Source organism: Molothrus aeneus, chromosome 26 (genome assembly GCF_037042795.1).
Source record: "Molothrus aeneus isolate 106 chromosome 26, BPBGC_Maene_1.0, whole genome shotgun sequence".
In the NCBI taxonomy this organism is placed as follows: Eukaryota; Metazoa; Chordata; class Aves; order Passeriformes; family Icteridae; genus Molothrus; species Molothrus aeneus.
Window position 1 is genome coordinate 2,505,021 of NC_089671.1, and position 12,278 is coordinate 2,517,298.

At 55.0% G+C, this 12,278-nt stretch overlaps 1 protein-coding gene across 4 annotated transcripts in view; it reads right to left on the reverse strand.

The window, feature by feature from the left end:
* MAP2K6 (mitogen-activated protein kinase kinase 6) overlaps window positions 1–12,278 on the reverse strand; it is an 82,585-nt gene that overhangs the window by 35,838 nt on the left and 34,469 nt on the right. For all 4 annotated transcript variants that reach the window (XM_066566074.1, XM_066566073.1, XM_066566071.1 and 1 more), the window contains exons 5-11: window positions 11,974–12,093; window positions 11,307–11,423; window positions 10,103–10,154; window positions 7,408–7,535; window positions 6,157–6,234; window positions 4,260–4,399; window positions 318–363 (exon numbers count right to left, since the gene is read on the reverse strand). In XM_066566074.1, coding sequence (XP_066422171.1) covers window positions 318–363; window positions 4,260–4,399; window positions 6,157–6,234; window positions 7,408–7,535; window positions 10,103–10,154; window positions 11,307–11,423; window positions 11,974–12,093 — 681 coding nt within the window. The remainder of the gene's footprint in view (window positions 1–317; window positions 364–4,259; window positions 4,400–6,156; window positions 6,235–7,407; window positions 7,536–10,102; window positions 10,155–11,306; window positions 11,424–11,973; window positions 12,094–12,278) is intronic.

Here is a 12,278-nt window from a genome sequence, read left to right on the forward strand (position 1 = left end):
TGATCACACAAACCCCACAGAAGGATTTGAGCCTCACCAACTGATTCTTCACAGCCTCATTCTTGTCCATGACCTGCTTTAACATGTATTTTCTCCCTTGATTTCCAAAAAAGGTGGAAAAGCAGCTGGCTGAGATTTCAAAGAGCATCTCTGCTTTGCAGCCACGCCACCCTCCCAGTGTCACAATTCTCCCATCTGGTGTGAAAAAAGAGATGCAAAGCAGCCCAAAACCCCACCAGTACTGGAATCTCTGCCTTCAGCACCTCACTGTGACCCTTTCCAGCTCTGAACACACTGCTTGATGCAGCCACACTCACCATAAGCTCTGGGTATGTTGGCCGTTCTTTGGAATTCTTCTTCAAGCTTTAATTGGGGAGAGAAAAAAACAAAATTAGAATTGACATTCTGTCTGCAATAAAATAACACCATGACCAAATTAGGGTTTAAAGACTGCAGAACAAGTTCAGCTACTTCTCCATGCTGAGGAAACAATTTAGGGGTTGAGGACAGGGACAGTGCTGGGTAAAAAAGCTCAAGGTCCACCGAGAGACCTGGAGCCACCAAAACCACCACTCAAAACGCTGCCTCTTGCTGGGGGCCAGGCACAAGTGGGAGTTTGGGTGCTCTCCAGCAGGCCAGTGACTCAGGGAAGGACTGAGGCTCTGAGCTGTGCCTGGGAGCAGCGACTGAGTGGCTGCAGAGCACGTGCCCAGCTGTTTGTTTATCACCGCGCCGTTATCAGCGGGGACGCTTCCATGGGACATCCTTTTTTTCTCCTCTCCTACAACAGATGGCCCTGGAGGGTTGTAGCTGGAAGTTATTTTGGTTTCCCTCCAGCAGAAAATAGCTTTTTAAAAGACAGGACGTAATCTCTACTCACTTCCTGGCAGTGTATTTAGGGGAAAGAAACTTGGAGCAACTTGAAAAGATCTTCGCACACGTACGCGGCGGTGGCGGGGAAAAGGTGTCACACTGAGCAAAACAAAAGTGAGAACCTCTGCTAGGATTTGCTGGGGCCCAGAGGAAGCAGAGGACACACACTGAATAGATATTTCCTGCTTGCTGTGTGTAGAGGGCTCGTGTTTAGTGTCATGTTGTGAATGAACAGAGGAACCCGGGGCCCGTACGTGCCAATATCGCCGGCCCGAAGGTTCGGGATGTGTCACATCCTCCCAGCTCAGGAGCAGCCCCAGCCAAGACAAGGTGAATTTGAAGGTTAGCTGTGTCCAGATTTGGTGCAATTCTCTTAATTTAGACCCTCTACAAAACCAATTCATGCCCAGGTTACTAATAGCAGGAAATCTGGTGATAAGTTACTGAAATCAATGTAAATTTTCAGGAATGAAGAGTTATATTGGGATGTGATCCTGACTCAGATATCCCAGGACCTTCCTGCAGTGCCTACAGCTGATCAGACTTCAGGCAGAAGATGAATAAACACAGTCCTAAGCCAGCCTTGATACAGAGTGGCTGTGACCTGGTTTGGTGTCAGAAGGAATTCCCAGACCCCAACAACACAAAACTGGTGCAAAGTTCACCATTCCAAGTCCTTTACACAGAACTGGTGCAAAGTTCACCATTCCAAGCCCTTTGCACAAAACTGGTGCCAAGTTCACCATTCCAAGCCCTTTGCACAAAACTGGTGCCAAGTTCACCATTCCAAGCCCATGCCACTCTGCTGGCAGTGAGGGATCTCCAGTGACCCTGGAGGACAGGATTTGCAAAGACAGGAATCACCAGAGTGGCTGTGGATGTAAATCCTGAAGCAGCCACAGCCCGAGCTGCAGGACACAGAGCTTGGAAAAGCAAATCCCCAGAGAAGAGCAGCCTGCCTGGCACAACAGGGAAGCAGCAGAGCCAGCAGCACTGTTGGAGCAACAGCAGCTGCTCCAAATCCTCAGCGTGGGCTTGGCAAGAACGGGGGGCACCTTGTGGGAGGGATTTTCCAAGGCAGCTCCCCCAGAGCCAGGGCACAGTGGGCAGGGCAGGTGTCCCCAGCGTGGTGTCACTGGCATCTTTCATGAAAAATCCTTTCCTTAGGATTTCTCCTCCTGAGAAGCTGAGAGGCCTCAGGAACAAAATGTAACCAATGGTTATCTGCTGCTGTGGAATGCAACAGGTGCATCTGGGATTGGTCTCGTGTGGTTGTTTCTAATTAATGGCCAATCACAGCCCAGCTGGCTCAGACAGAGAGTCTGAGCCACAATCCTTTGTTATCATTCTTTGCTGTTCTATTCTTAGCCAGCCTTCTGATGAAATCCTTTCTTCTATTCATTTAGTATAGTTTTAATGTAATATATATCTTAAAATAATAAACCAAGCCTTCTGAAACATGGAGCCAGATCCTCCTCTCTTCCCTCATCCTCAGAGCCCTGCGAGCACGGTCCCAGCGTGGGGCAGGAGCTGAGCAGCTGGGCTCAGGGACATGGGAACAGGCTGGAACACGACTCTGAAGAATCTAAACACGGGTACTGAGAGTCCCCAGGCAGCAGCAGCTGACAGCTCCTCCCTGGGGCACAGCAGAGCCCTGGCCCTGGTGCTGGCAGCTCAGAACAGTCTCACATTTCTGTTTGTCCCTCTGCCATCCTTTGTGGCAGAGCCTGGCACTGGGCTGGGTGGCATTTTAGGGCTTTCCTGGAACACCCAGCCCTGCAGGGAGCCACAGTGAGGGCAGGGGCTGAGTTCCCTGTGCAGGGCTGCTCCAGCCCTGTCCTACAGCACAGCCAAATCCTCCTCCTGCTGCTGCTGCTGCTGCCAGGGCTGGGGAAAGCACAGCAGCAGCCCCAGGGCATGAAGAGAGGGACAGAGACTGGGCAGAGGGGGCCAGCACGGGGCAAAACCTGCCCTCAGAGCTGTGTCCCTGCAGGAACAGTCTGGGGGGATGGGGATGGGGCTGTGCACACAGTTTGTGATAACTGGGAGTGGGGCTGTGTGTGCCACACTGTGCTAATTGGGGCTGGGGCTGTGTGTGCCACACTGTGTTAATTGGGGCTGGGGCTGTGTGTGGCACAGTTTGGGGTCATTGGGATGGGGCTGTGTGTGGCACAGTTTGGGGTCATTGGCAGTGGGGCTGTGTGTGGCACAGTTTGGGGTCACTGGGCTGTGTGTGGCACAGTTTGGGGTTATTGGGCTGTGTGTGGCACAGTTTGGGGTCACTGGGCTGTGCGTGGCACAGTTTGGGGTCACTGGGCTGTGTGTGGCACAGTTTGGGGTCACTGGGTGTGTGTGGCACAGTTTGGGGTCATTGGGATGGGGCTGTGTGTGGCACAGTTTGGGGTCATTGGGATGGGGCTGTGTGTGGCACAGTTTGGGGTTATTGGGCTGTGTGTGGCACAGTTTGGGGTCATTGGGATGGGGCTGTGTGTGGCACAGTTTGGGGTCATTGGGCTGTGTGTGGCACAGTTTGGGGTTATTGGGCTGTGTGTGGCACAGTTTGGGGTCACTGGGGTGTGTGTGGCACAATTTGGGGTCATTGGGCTGTGTGTGGCACAGTTTGGGGTCACTGGGCTGTGTGTGGCACAGGTTGGGGTCATTGGCAGTGGGGCTGTGTGTGGCACAGTTTGGGGTCATTGGGATGGGGCTGTACGTGGCACAGTTTGGGGTCACTGGGCTGTGCGTGGCACAGTTTGGGGTCATTGGCAATGGGGCTGTGTGTGGCACAGTTTGGGGTCACTGGGCTGTGCGTGGCACAATTTGGGGTCATTGGCAGTGGGGCTGTGGCCCAGCCTCATCCCCAGTGGGTGCAGCTGTGAGCAGCAGGTGAGCAGCACTGACAGCAATGAGCCATGGAGTGCCCAGGTGTGCTGAGCAACCACCCAAGGGAGCAGAGGGCACAGGGGCAGTGCAGGAACATCAGGGGTGCAAAAGCTTGGGCTAAACAACAACAAGGACGGGTGTGTGGATGCTTGAAGCCTTCTGGTGTTTCTCTGCATGGGTTGAAGCTTTCTGAAGTTGTATGGTGGCACTCTGTGTATTGTGGCTGTCCCTCCTGTGACATCCCCCCAGACAGGACACAGCCATTCCACACCCTGCTGTCCCTCCACACTCAGAGCCAGAAGCCTCCTGAACCCCCTGTGTCCCCTCCTGAACCCCCTGTGCCCCCTCCTAAACCCCCTCAGACAGACTCCCCACACTGCTGTGTGCCAGGCACGAGGGCACAGGGAAGGTTCTGCCCAGAACTGGGGCTCAGAGCTGCCTGTGGGGACGTGCTGAGGGTGAGCAGGGCCAAGCAAAGAGAGGGGGAAGAGGGGAATTGTTACCATTGCGAGGTAAAATCGACGAACTCTGCTGAGAACCTCTCTGCTGGGAGCTGTGGTGAGGGCTCCTCCACCACCTGCTTGAGCTGCTGGAAGGGGGTGCCCCAGGAGTCGTAGGGGAAGCGCAGGATGGCCAGCTCGATCTGCAACACACAGGGGACTCAGGAGGGGACACCCCCTGCCACCACACCAGGGGTCTGGGATGGCCCTGTCAGGAGAGGGGACACCCCCCTGCCACCAGCCCAGGGGCCTGGGATGGCCCTGTCAGGAGAGGGGACACCCCCCTGCCACCACCCCAGGGGTTTGGGATGACCCCATGCCCACCCTGGGTGTGGTTTTGTGGCTCCACACAAATGGGGTTGGTCAGCCTGAAGATGGGAACATTGCAAGGAGATCTTAGAGCCCCTTGAACACCCCACAGCCACTCACCCCACAGGTTTGGGATGGCTCTGTCAGGAGGGGGACACCCCACAGCCACCCACCCACCCACCCCAGGGGTTTGGAATGGCCCCATGCCCACCCTGGGTGTGGTTTTGTAGCTCCACACAAATGGGGTTGTTCAGCCTGGAGATGGGAACGTTGCAAGGAGATTTTAGACCCCCTTGCAGTGCCTAAAGGGCGATTCCAGAAAGGTGGGAGAGGGACTTTTTACATGGGCAAACAGTGATGGAGCAAGGGGGATTGGTTTGGAACTAAAAGAAGAGAGATATAGATCAGAAGGGGAGCAGAAAATATTAGGAGGGGATTGTTTCCTGTGAGGGTGGTGAGGCACAGGGTGCCCAGAGCAGCTGTGGCTGCCCCTGGATCTCTGGAAGTGCCCAAGGCCAGGCTGGACAGGACTTGGAGCAGCCTGGGGTAGTAGAAGCTGTTGCTGTCCATGACAGGGGGTGGAATGGGATGATCTTTAAGGCCCCTTCCAACCCAAACCATTGTGGGATTCCGTGATTTCCTCAGCACAGCACATTGCTCATCCCCGCCCAGCAAACAGGAGGAACCCCAGGCAGCTCCACAGGCCACCCCTGTCACCCCTGCCACAATCCCTGCGAAAGGCTGCCAGCTCGACCAGCCCCACCCTGCACAGCTAACTGGGCTTTGGGAGCAGATGGGTTCCCCAAAACACCGCCTGGGATCCCCCCTGTCCCTGCTCCCTCTGTGAGCGCAGGGAGTGCGGGCTGTGCACCCATCCTGCCTTAGCCCATGCTGCCATCTCCCGGCAGCTCCGCGCCTGCAGGGCTGACACAGCGGCTCCTCCCTCCTCCTCCTCCCCTCCAGCCTGGGCCACCTGCCTGAGCTCCTTCCCTTCTCACCCTGGGCCACCCGCCTGAGCTCCTCCCCTGCCACCCTGTGCCACCCTGGATCACCTGCCTGAACTCCTCCCCTGCCACCCTGTGCCACCCTGGATCACCTGCCTGAGCTCCTCCCCTGCCACCCTGTGCCACCTGCCTGAGCTCCTCCCCTTCTCACCCTGTGCCACCTGCCTGAGCTCCTCCCCTTCTCACCCTGTGCCACCCGCCTGAGCTCCTCCCCTGCCACCCTGTGCCACCCGCCTGAGCTCCTCCCCTTCTCACCCTGTGCCACCAGTGCCGCTGTGGGCAGGAGAATGAACCCATGAGCCACACCGAGCACTCCTGGTGGCCCTGGCAGACCCAGGTAACCCAACCATGGTGATCCCCAGGTGACAGCCCTGGCAGCCCCAGGTGACCCTCGTGACCCCCAGGTGACAGCCCTGGCAGCCCCAGGTGACTGTACCATGGTGATCCCCAGGTGACCCCACCATGATGATCCTCAGGTGACAGCAGTGGTGACCCTGGTGATCCCCAGGTGACCCTGCCATGGTGATGGCAGCCCCAGGTGACCCAGGTGACCCCCAGGTGACCCTGGCAGCCCCAGGTGACCGTACCATGGTGATGCCCAGGCTCCAGATGTCAGATTTGACGCTGTATCCTTTCTGGTTCAGCTCTGGGTTGATTCTCTCTGGCTGCCAACAGACACAAAGGGGGGTGAGGAGCAGCAGGGATGTGCCCAGTGCCCTGCCCATGCCCAGGGAGGGTCTCTCAGGGGCCAGCCCAGCCCCCTTGGCCCACACAGCCCCTTCACCCTCCTGGTGGTGCTGGTTCCCATCCTCACAGGGAGGGCAGGCAGTGAAATGGGGCACAGAAAGTGGCACAGCTGGCACCGAGGGCTGGGCTGGTGGAGCTGCCCTGGCACAGCTGGCACCAAGGGCTGGGCTGGTGGAGCTGCCCTGGCACAGCTGGCACCGAGGGCTGGGCTGGTGGAGCTGCCCTGCACAGCTGGCACCGAGGGCTGGGCTGGTGGAGCTGCCCTACACAGCTGGCACCGAGGGCTGACAAGCCTCAGTTCTGCTGAGGTCAAGTGCCCCACAAAGGGTGAATCCTGCACAGCAGCTCCCAGGAGCAGCCCAAGGCACCCAGCCCTGGGTGTTTTTCCTCCCCATGCTAAGCACTGCTGTCCCCATGGGGCAACCAGGCACTGGGGAGCAATTCCAGAACCTTCCCCAAGGTCACAGGCAGGCCAGAGGGCAGCAGGAGGGCATGCCCAGGAGATGTGACCTGAGCCATGAGCCATCAGATCAGATCTGCCTCCCCTCCCAAGGGAATTGTATCCCTTGAATTCAGGGCTACTGTGGCATTCACACTTTCTGGAAAAATCCCCTCACCCAGGATTCTTCTCCTGGGAAGCTGAGAAGCCTCAGAGAAAAAGGAAAACAATAATTATCTGATTCCATCTCCTGTGTTGTGCTCACATGTGGAATGTGTTTGGAGATTGTTTACCCACAGGTGATTGTTCCATTGGATTCTGCTGTGAGTTGTTTCCACTCTTTGGCCAATCAGGGCCAAGCTGTGTCAGGACTCTGGAGAGAGTCAGGAGTTTTCATTATTATCTTTTCAGCCTTCTGTCTGTATCCTTTCTGTATTCTTTAGTATAGGATTCTTTAATATATTATAGTATTATAAAATAATAAATGAGCCTTCTGAGCACATGGAGTCAGATTCATCACTCCTCCCTGCCACAGGGGTCCCTGAAAACACAAACACAGGCTCCCCAAAGGCATCCCCAGGGTAGGTGCTGCTGCTCCTTCCCCCCAGGCTCCTGCTCCTCTGGCTGCTCCCCAGGCAGCTGCTGCACTTACAGCCATGTAGGGTTTGCATCCTGCATCCATGGTTTTAGCCACAGAGTCAACGAGGTACCCGCTGATCCCAAAATCGCACATTTTCACCTGCCCCTGCGTATTGATCAACACGTTAGAGGGCTTTACATCTGCAAGAAGGAACACAGAGCACAGTCACTGTCACCTGGGGGTGCTGGGCCAAGGCACAGCAGCCACAGAGGGCACGAGGAGCCCAGCAGAGCCCAGCAGGGCCCAGCAGGGCCAGGTGTGCCAAAAGCCACTGGCTGTGCTGTGGGGTGTGCAGTGACAGCCCCGTGGGGCTGGCAGCGTCCTGGCAGTGTCCCTGCACCCACACACCCCATCCCTGAGCCAGGGCAGCAGGAGGTGACTCTGAGTGCCACCAGCACATCCCAGTGCTCAGGGAATGGTCACGGACAGCAGGGAGCTCACAGGGAGCAGCTCCAAGGGGCTGGGGGGGATCCTGGGGGGGAGGTTCTATAGGGTGGTTCTATGGGGTGATCACAGGGGTGATTCTGTGCCAGTGATTCTATGGGGTGATCCCATGGGGTGATTCTGTGGGATCATTCTATAGGGTAATTCTGTGAGGTGATCCTGGGGGGTGATTCTATGGGTGTTTCTGTGGGGTGATCATAGGGGTGATTCTATGCAGTGATTCTATGGGGTGATCCTGTGGGGTCATTCTATAGGGTAATCCTGTGGGGTGATTCTATGGGGTGATCCTGCGGGGTGATCCCGTGGGGTGATCCCGTGGGGTCATTCTATAGGGTGATCCTGTGGGGTGATCATAGGGGTGATTCTGTGCAGTGATTCTATGGGGTGATCCCGTGGGGTCATCCTGTGGGGTCATTCTATAGGGTCATTCTGTGGGGTGATCTATGTGGTAATTCTGTGGGATGAACCTATGGGCTGGTCCTGTGAGGTGATCCTGTGAGGTGATCCTGTGAGGTGATCCTGTGAGGTGATTCCATGGGGTGTCTGCAAAGGGCTGGAGCTCTGGCAATGCCCTGTAGGTCTGGAGTCATGCCAGCAAAAGGAAAAACCCACGGGGGAAGGATGTGGGGCAGGAAAGGGTGAAAGGGCTGCAGGGGCAGGAGAGAGCAGCAAACTGAGACAAGGATCAAAGGCTCAGACACCTTTGGGCTCTGGTTTTAAGGACACAAAGCCTGACTGCAGCGTGAGCAGCAGCAGGAGAGTGGGAGCTCCCCACCCCATGGAAATCAGGCCAGATTCTCCTCTCCCTGTTGCTGCCAGATTTGTCTCTTCCCATCGTGGCCACACAAATCCCTGCGTGTTCAGGCTCCTGAGGGCAGCTCCAATCCCCAGCAAAAGGGGAACTGAGGCACCCAGAGATGGCAGGAGGTGACAGCCAGGGGAGCACAGAGGTGTTCTCCTGCAGAGCAGGGAGCTCTCTCTGAGGCTAATCCCAAATGGAATTCCAGCACAGGTGACCCTGCTTTCTCTGGGATGCTCCAAAGGGAGCAAAAGATCCTGAAGATCTGTGCTGAAGATCCTGTGTCTCCACATGATAAAGAATTCAATGGAAGAGCTGCAACACCCTTTGAAGGATGCCAGGAGCTGTGTTTGAGCCCTGCTTATTAGAACCGTGGCTTTACAGCTCGTTAACATCTGCTCTCTAATCAGCATCCTGCAACCAGGTATCCAAAATCCCCACCCATCTGTCACTAGGCTGAAATAAGACAATTTTCTCTGGAAATCAAACCAGTGCACACAGAAACCCAGCAGCCAGGAGGGATTTCCACCTCCTGGGAGTGAGACAGAAGGCAGAAACTCTGCCCCAGCCACAGGAAGAACAGAGGCAGTGCCACTGCCAGCTCCAGCTGAACTCTGCTGCTTCCCAGGCACTCACACACTCCCTCCTCCTCAGGACAAATTGAAAAGCACCCTTTAAAAATAAAGGTGTCAAGCAGCCACTGCAGGTTTGTTTCTGAGAGTGTGCACAGCAGCTTTGAGACCCTCCAGAGGGGAAAGCATAAGAAGGGTTTAAGGAGGGGATTTATGATTTGATTTGAGGCTGGTTTAGGTGTCAGACTGCTCTGCTGCAAAGGGAAGCTCATGGAAGGGCTGAGGATGGGAGGATGAGGCTGGCAGGGAGATCCCTTGTGGAGTTTTATATATAAAACTTACACACGTATATATATAAAACTTTATATATATTACTATATTCTAAAAGCTTAAACTCTAATTTTCCACCCTGTGATGTTACACACTTCTATTCAAACTCCACACCCACAATCCCAGTGCTATAATTTAATTTTGGAAGCCTGCTCCAAGGCCTCACATCAATGCAGTTTTCTCTTGGGCGTCAGAGCCTGGCAGCACAGAAAATCTCAAATTCTCAGCAGCAACCAGGCCTCCAACATCCCCTCCCACTGCACACCAGCACAGAGCCATGGAGAAGGGGCACAAACCTGGGCACAGCCTGCTCCAAGGCTTTCCAAGGTCAGGGAAAAAGGCTGAATTTCACCCAGGTGATGGAGCACACCATGGGTTTAGGGAAACACTGGGAGCAGCAGGCAGACTTTAAGGAGCAAACAGCAGCCATCTCCTCTGCCTGGGTTTTGCTGAAGTCATGAGATGCTGGGGAGCATTTCTGCTGTCAAAAGCTGACTTTATCTGGGGTATTTTGGGAGCCCTTGCCAGGCTGAGAGCAGGGCAGGGTGTGCCTGGCACTCACCTCGGTGGATCACAGAGAGCTTGCTGTGGAGATGTTCTAGTGCTTTTACAATCTGAAACAACAAACCCAGAGTCAGTCCCAGCTGGCAGCACCACGAGGAGGAGGAAATGATACCTGGCTTCACCCCCAGACCTGCCAGGAGGGCAGGAAAACCACATCCCCCAGGAGTCCTGCACCCTGCCAGCAGCCTGAGGGTTGGTGGGTGCCCAGGACCTTCCTGAGGGCTCCAGGACCTCAGTGAGAAGGGAAAGGAGCTGCAGGAGCCTCCCCACACCTCCCACTGGGCCAGCTCTCCATCCTGGGAGTGGATGGGCACATTCATGGCTTGTAAACCTCCAACATGTGTGTGGATGGGCACATTTATGGATTATAAACCATAAAGGAGCTGCAGGAGCCTCCCCACACTTCACACTGGGCACATTCATGGCTTATAAACCATAAAGGAGCTGCAGGAGCTCCCCCAAACCTCACACTGGTTCAGCTCTCCATCCTGTGTGTGGATGAGCACATTTATGGATTATAAACCTCCAACATGTGTGTGGATGAGCACATTTATGGATTATAATCCATAAAGGAGCTGCAGGAGCTTCCCCACACCTCACACTGGGCCAGCTCTCCATCATGTCTGTGGATGGGCACATTCAGAGCTGCAGGAGCCTCCCCAAACCTCACACTGGGCACATTCATGGCTTATAAACCATAAAGGAGCTGCAGGAGCTCCCCCAAATCTCACACTGGTTCAGCTCTCCATCATTTGGGTGGATGAGCACATTTATGGATTATAAACCATGAAGGAGCTGCAGGAGCTTCCCCAAACCTCACACTGGCACAGCTCTCCATTATTTGTGTGGATGGGCACATTCATGGCTTGTAAACCATAAAGGAGCTTCAGGAGCCTCCCCACACCTCACACTGGGCCAGCTCTCCATCCTGGGTGTGGATGAGCACATTTATGGATTATAAACCATGAAGGAGCTGCAGGAGCCTCCCCACACCTCACACTGGCACAGCTCTCCATCCTGGGTGTGGATGGGCACATTTATGGCTTACAAATAACATCAGACCAGGCATGGGAATGGCCACATGGGCTGGCACATGGACCAGCCTCCTCCTGGTGCCCACAGAGCAGGGAGCTCAGCTCAGGCAGGGCCTGGCTTAGAGGAGAAACCCCTTTCCCTGCCCTCCTCACCCTGCTGCTACTCACAGAGACTGCGATTTTCCCCAGGATGTCCTCGGGGATCGTCAGGCCTTTGTCAATGACGTGTTTGTAGAATTTGTCCAGTGAGGTATCCATGAGCTCCATGCAAATCCACACATCTCCCTGCAGAGTAAAGCAAGCAGATACCCAGAGATTTGAACAAAACATCTTTCCTTTCCTATTCCTTCCTTTCTTTCCCTTTCCTTGAAATTTCCTTCCCTTTCCTTGAAATTCCCTTCCCTTCTCCTTTCCCCTTTCCCTTTTTTTTTTTTTGTTTTTTTAAACCCATTCAAAGCTGTCCTGGGCTCTCTTTTCCCTGCTCTGGAATTCAGTGCTGCCGTGCACATTCCCTACCATTTAGGGCATCCCCTTCCCAAAGCAGAGCCACGGTGATTTAGGAGCCCAGAAAATTATCAGGAACTGAGGTTCCCAATGCCCAGCCAGGAAAAGCTCAGCTCTGCAGAGCTGTGCTTCAAGCTCTTCAATAAATCCTCCTTTTCACGTGGATGAAACCAAGCCAGGGCAATTTTAACACTATGGGACCAGGCTGTCCCAAAACCACAGTGCCACATCCTTAGGCCGGGACTAAAACCTCCATGTCTAGGTGGAGATTAAACCCCTGGGAGCTGCAGGAAGTGCAGAGAAGTGGGAGTTGAGCCCCAGGAAGCCTCACCTCTCTGAAGAGTGCCCCGTAAAAGGTGACAGTGAAGGGACAATCCACTGTCCTCATGGAGATGTCCAGGTCCATCAGCAGCCTCTTCTGCTCCTGGCTGTTCACCGTGGCTCGGATGCGCTGCAGGACACAGCAGCTCAGGCTGGCTGCCCCAGGGCCTGGCACCACACCTGAACACCCCCAGCACCCCTTGTGCCGCCCCTCTGCCACCACTTTGTCACAGGCACGTCCCCAGCCCAGCACCCATGAGGTGTTCACAAGGACGTTTATGGGTCTGATCTGTCACATTCACATTTTCTGAAAAA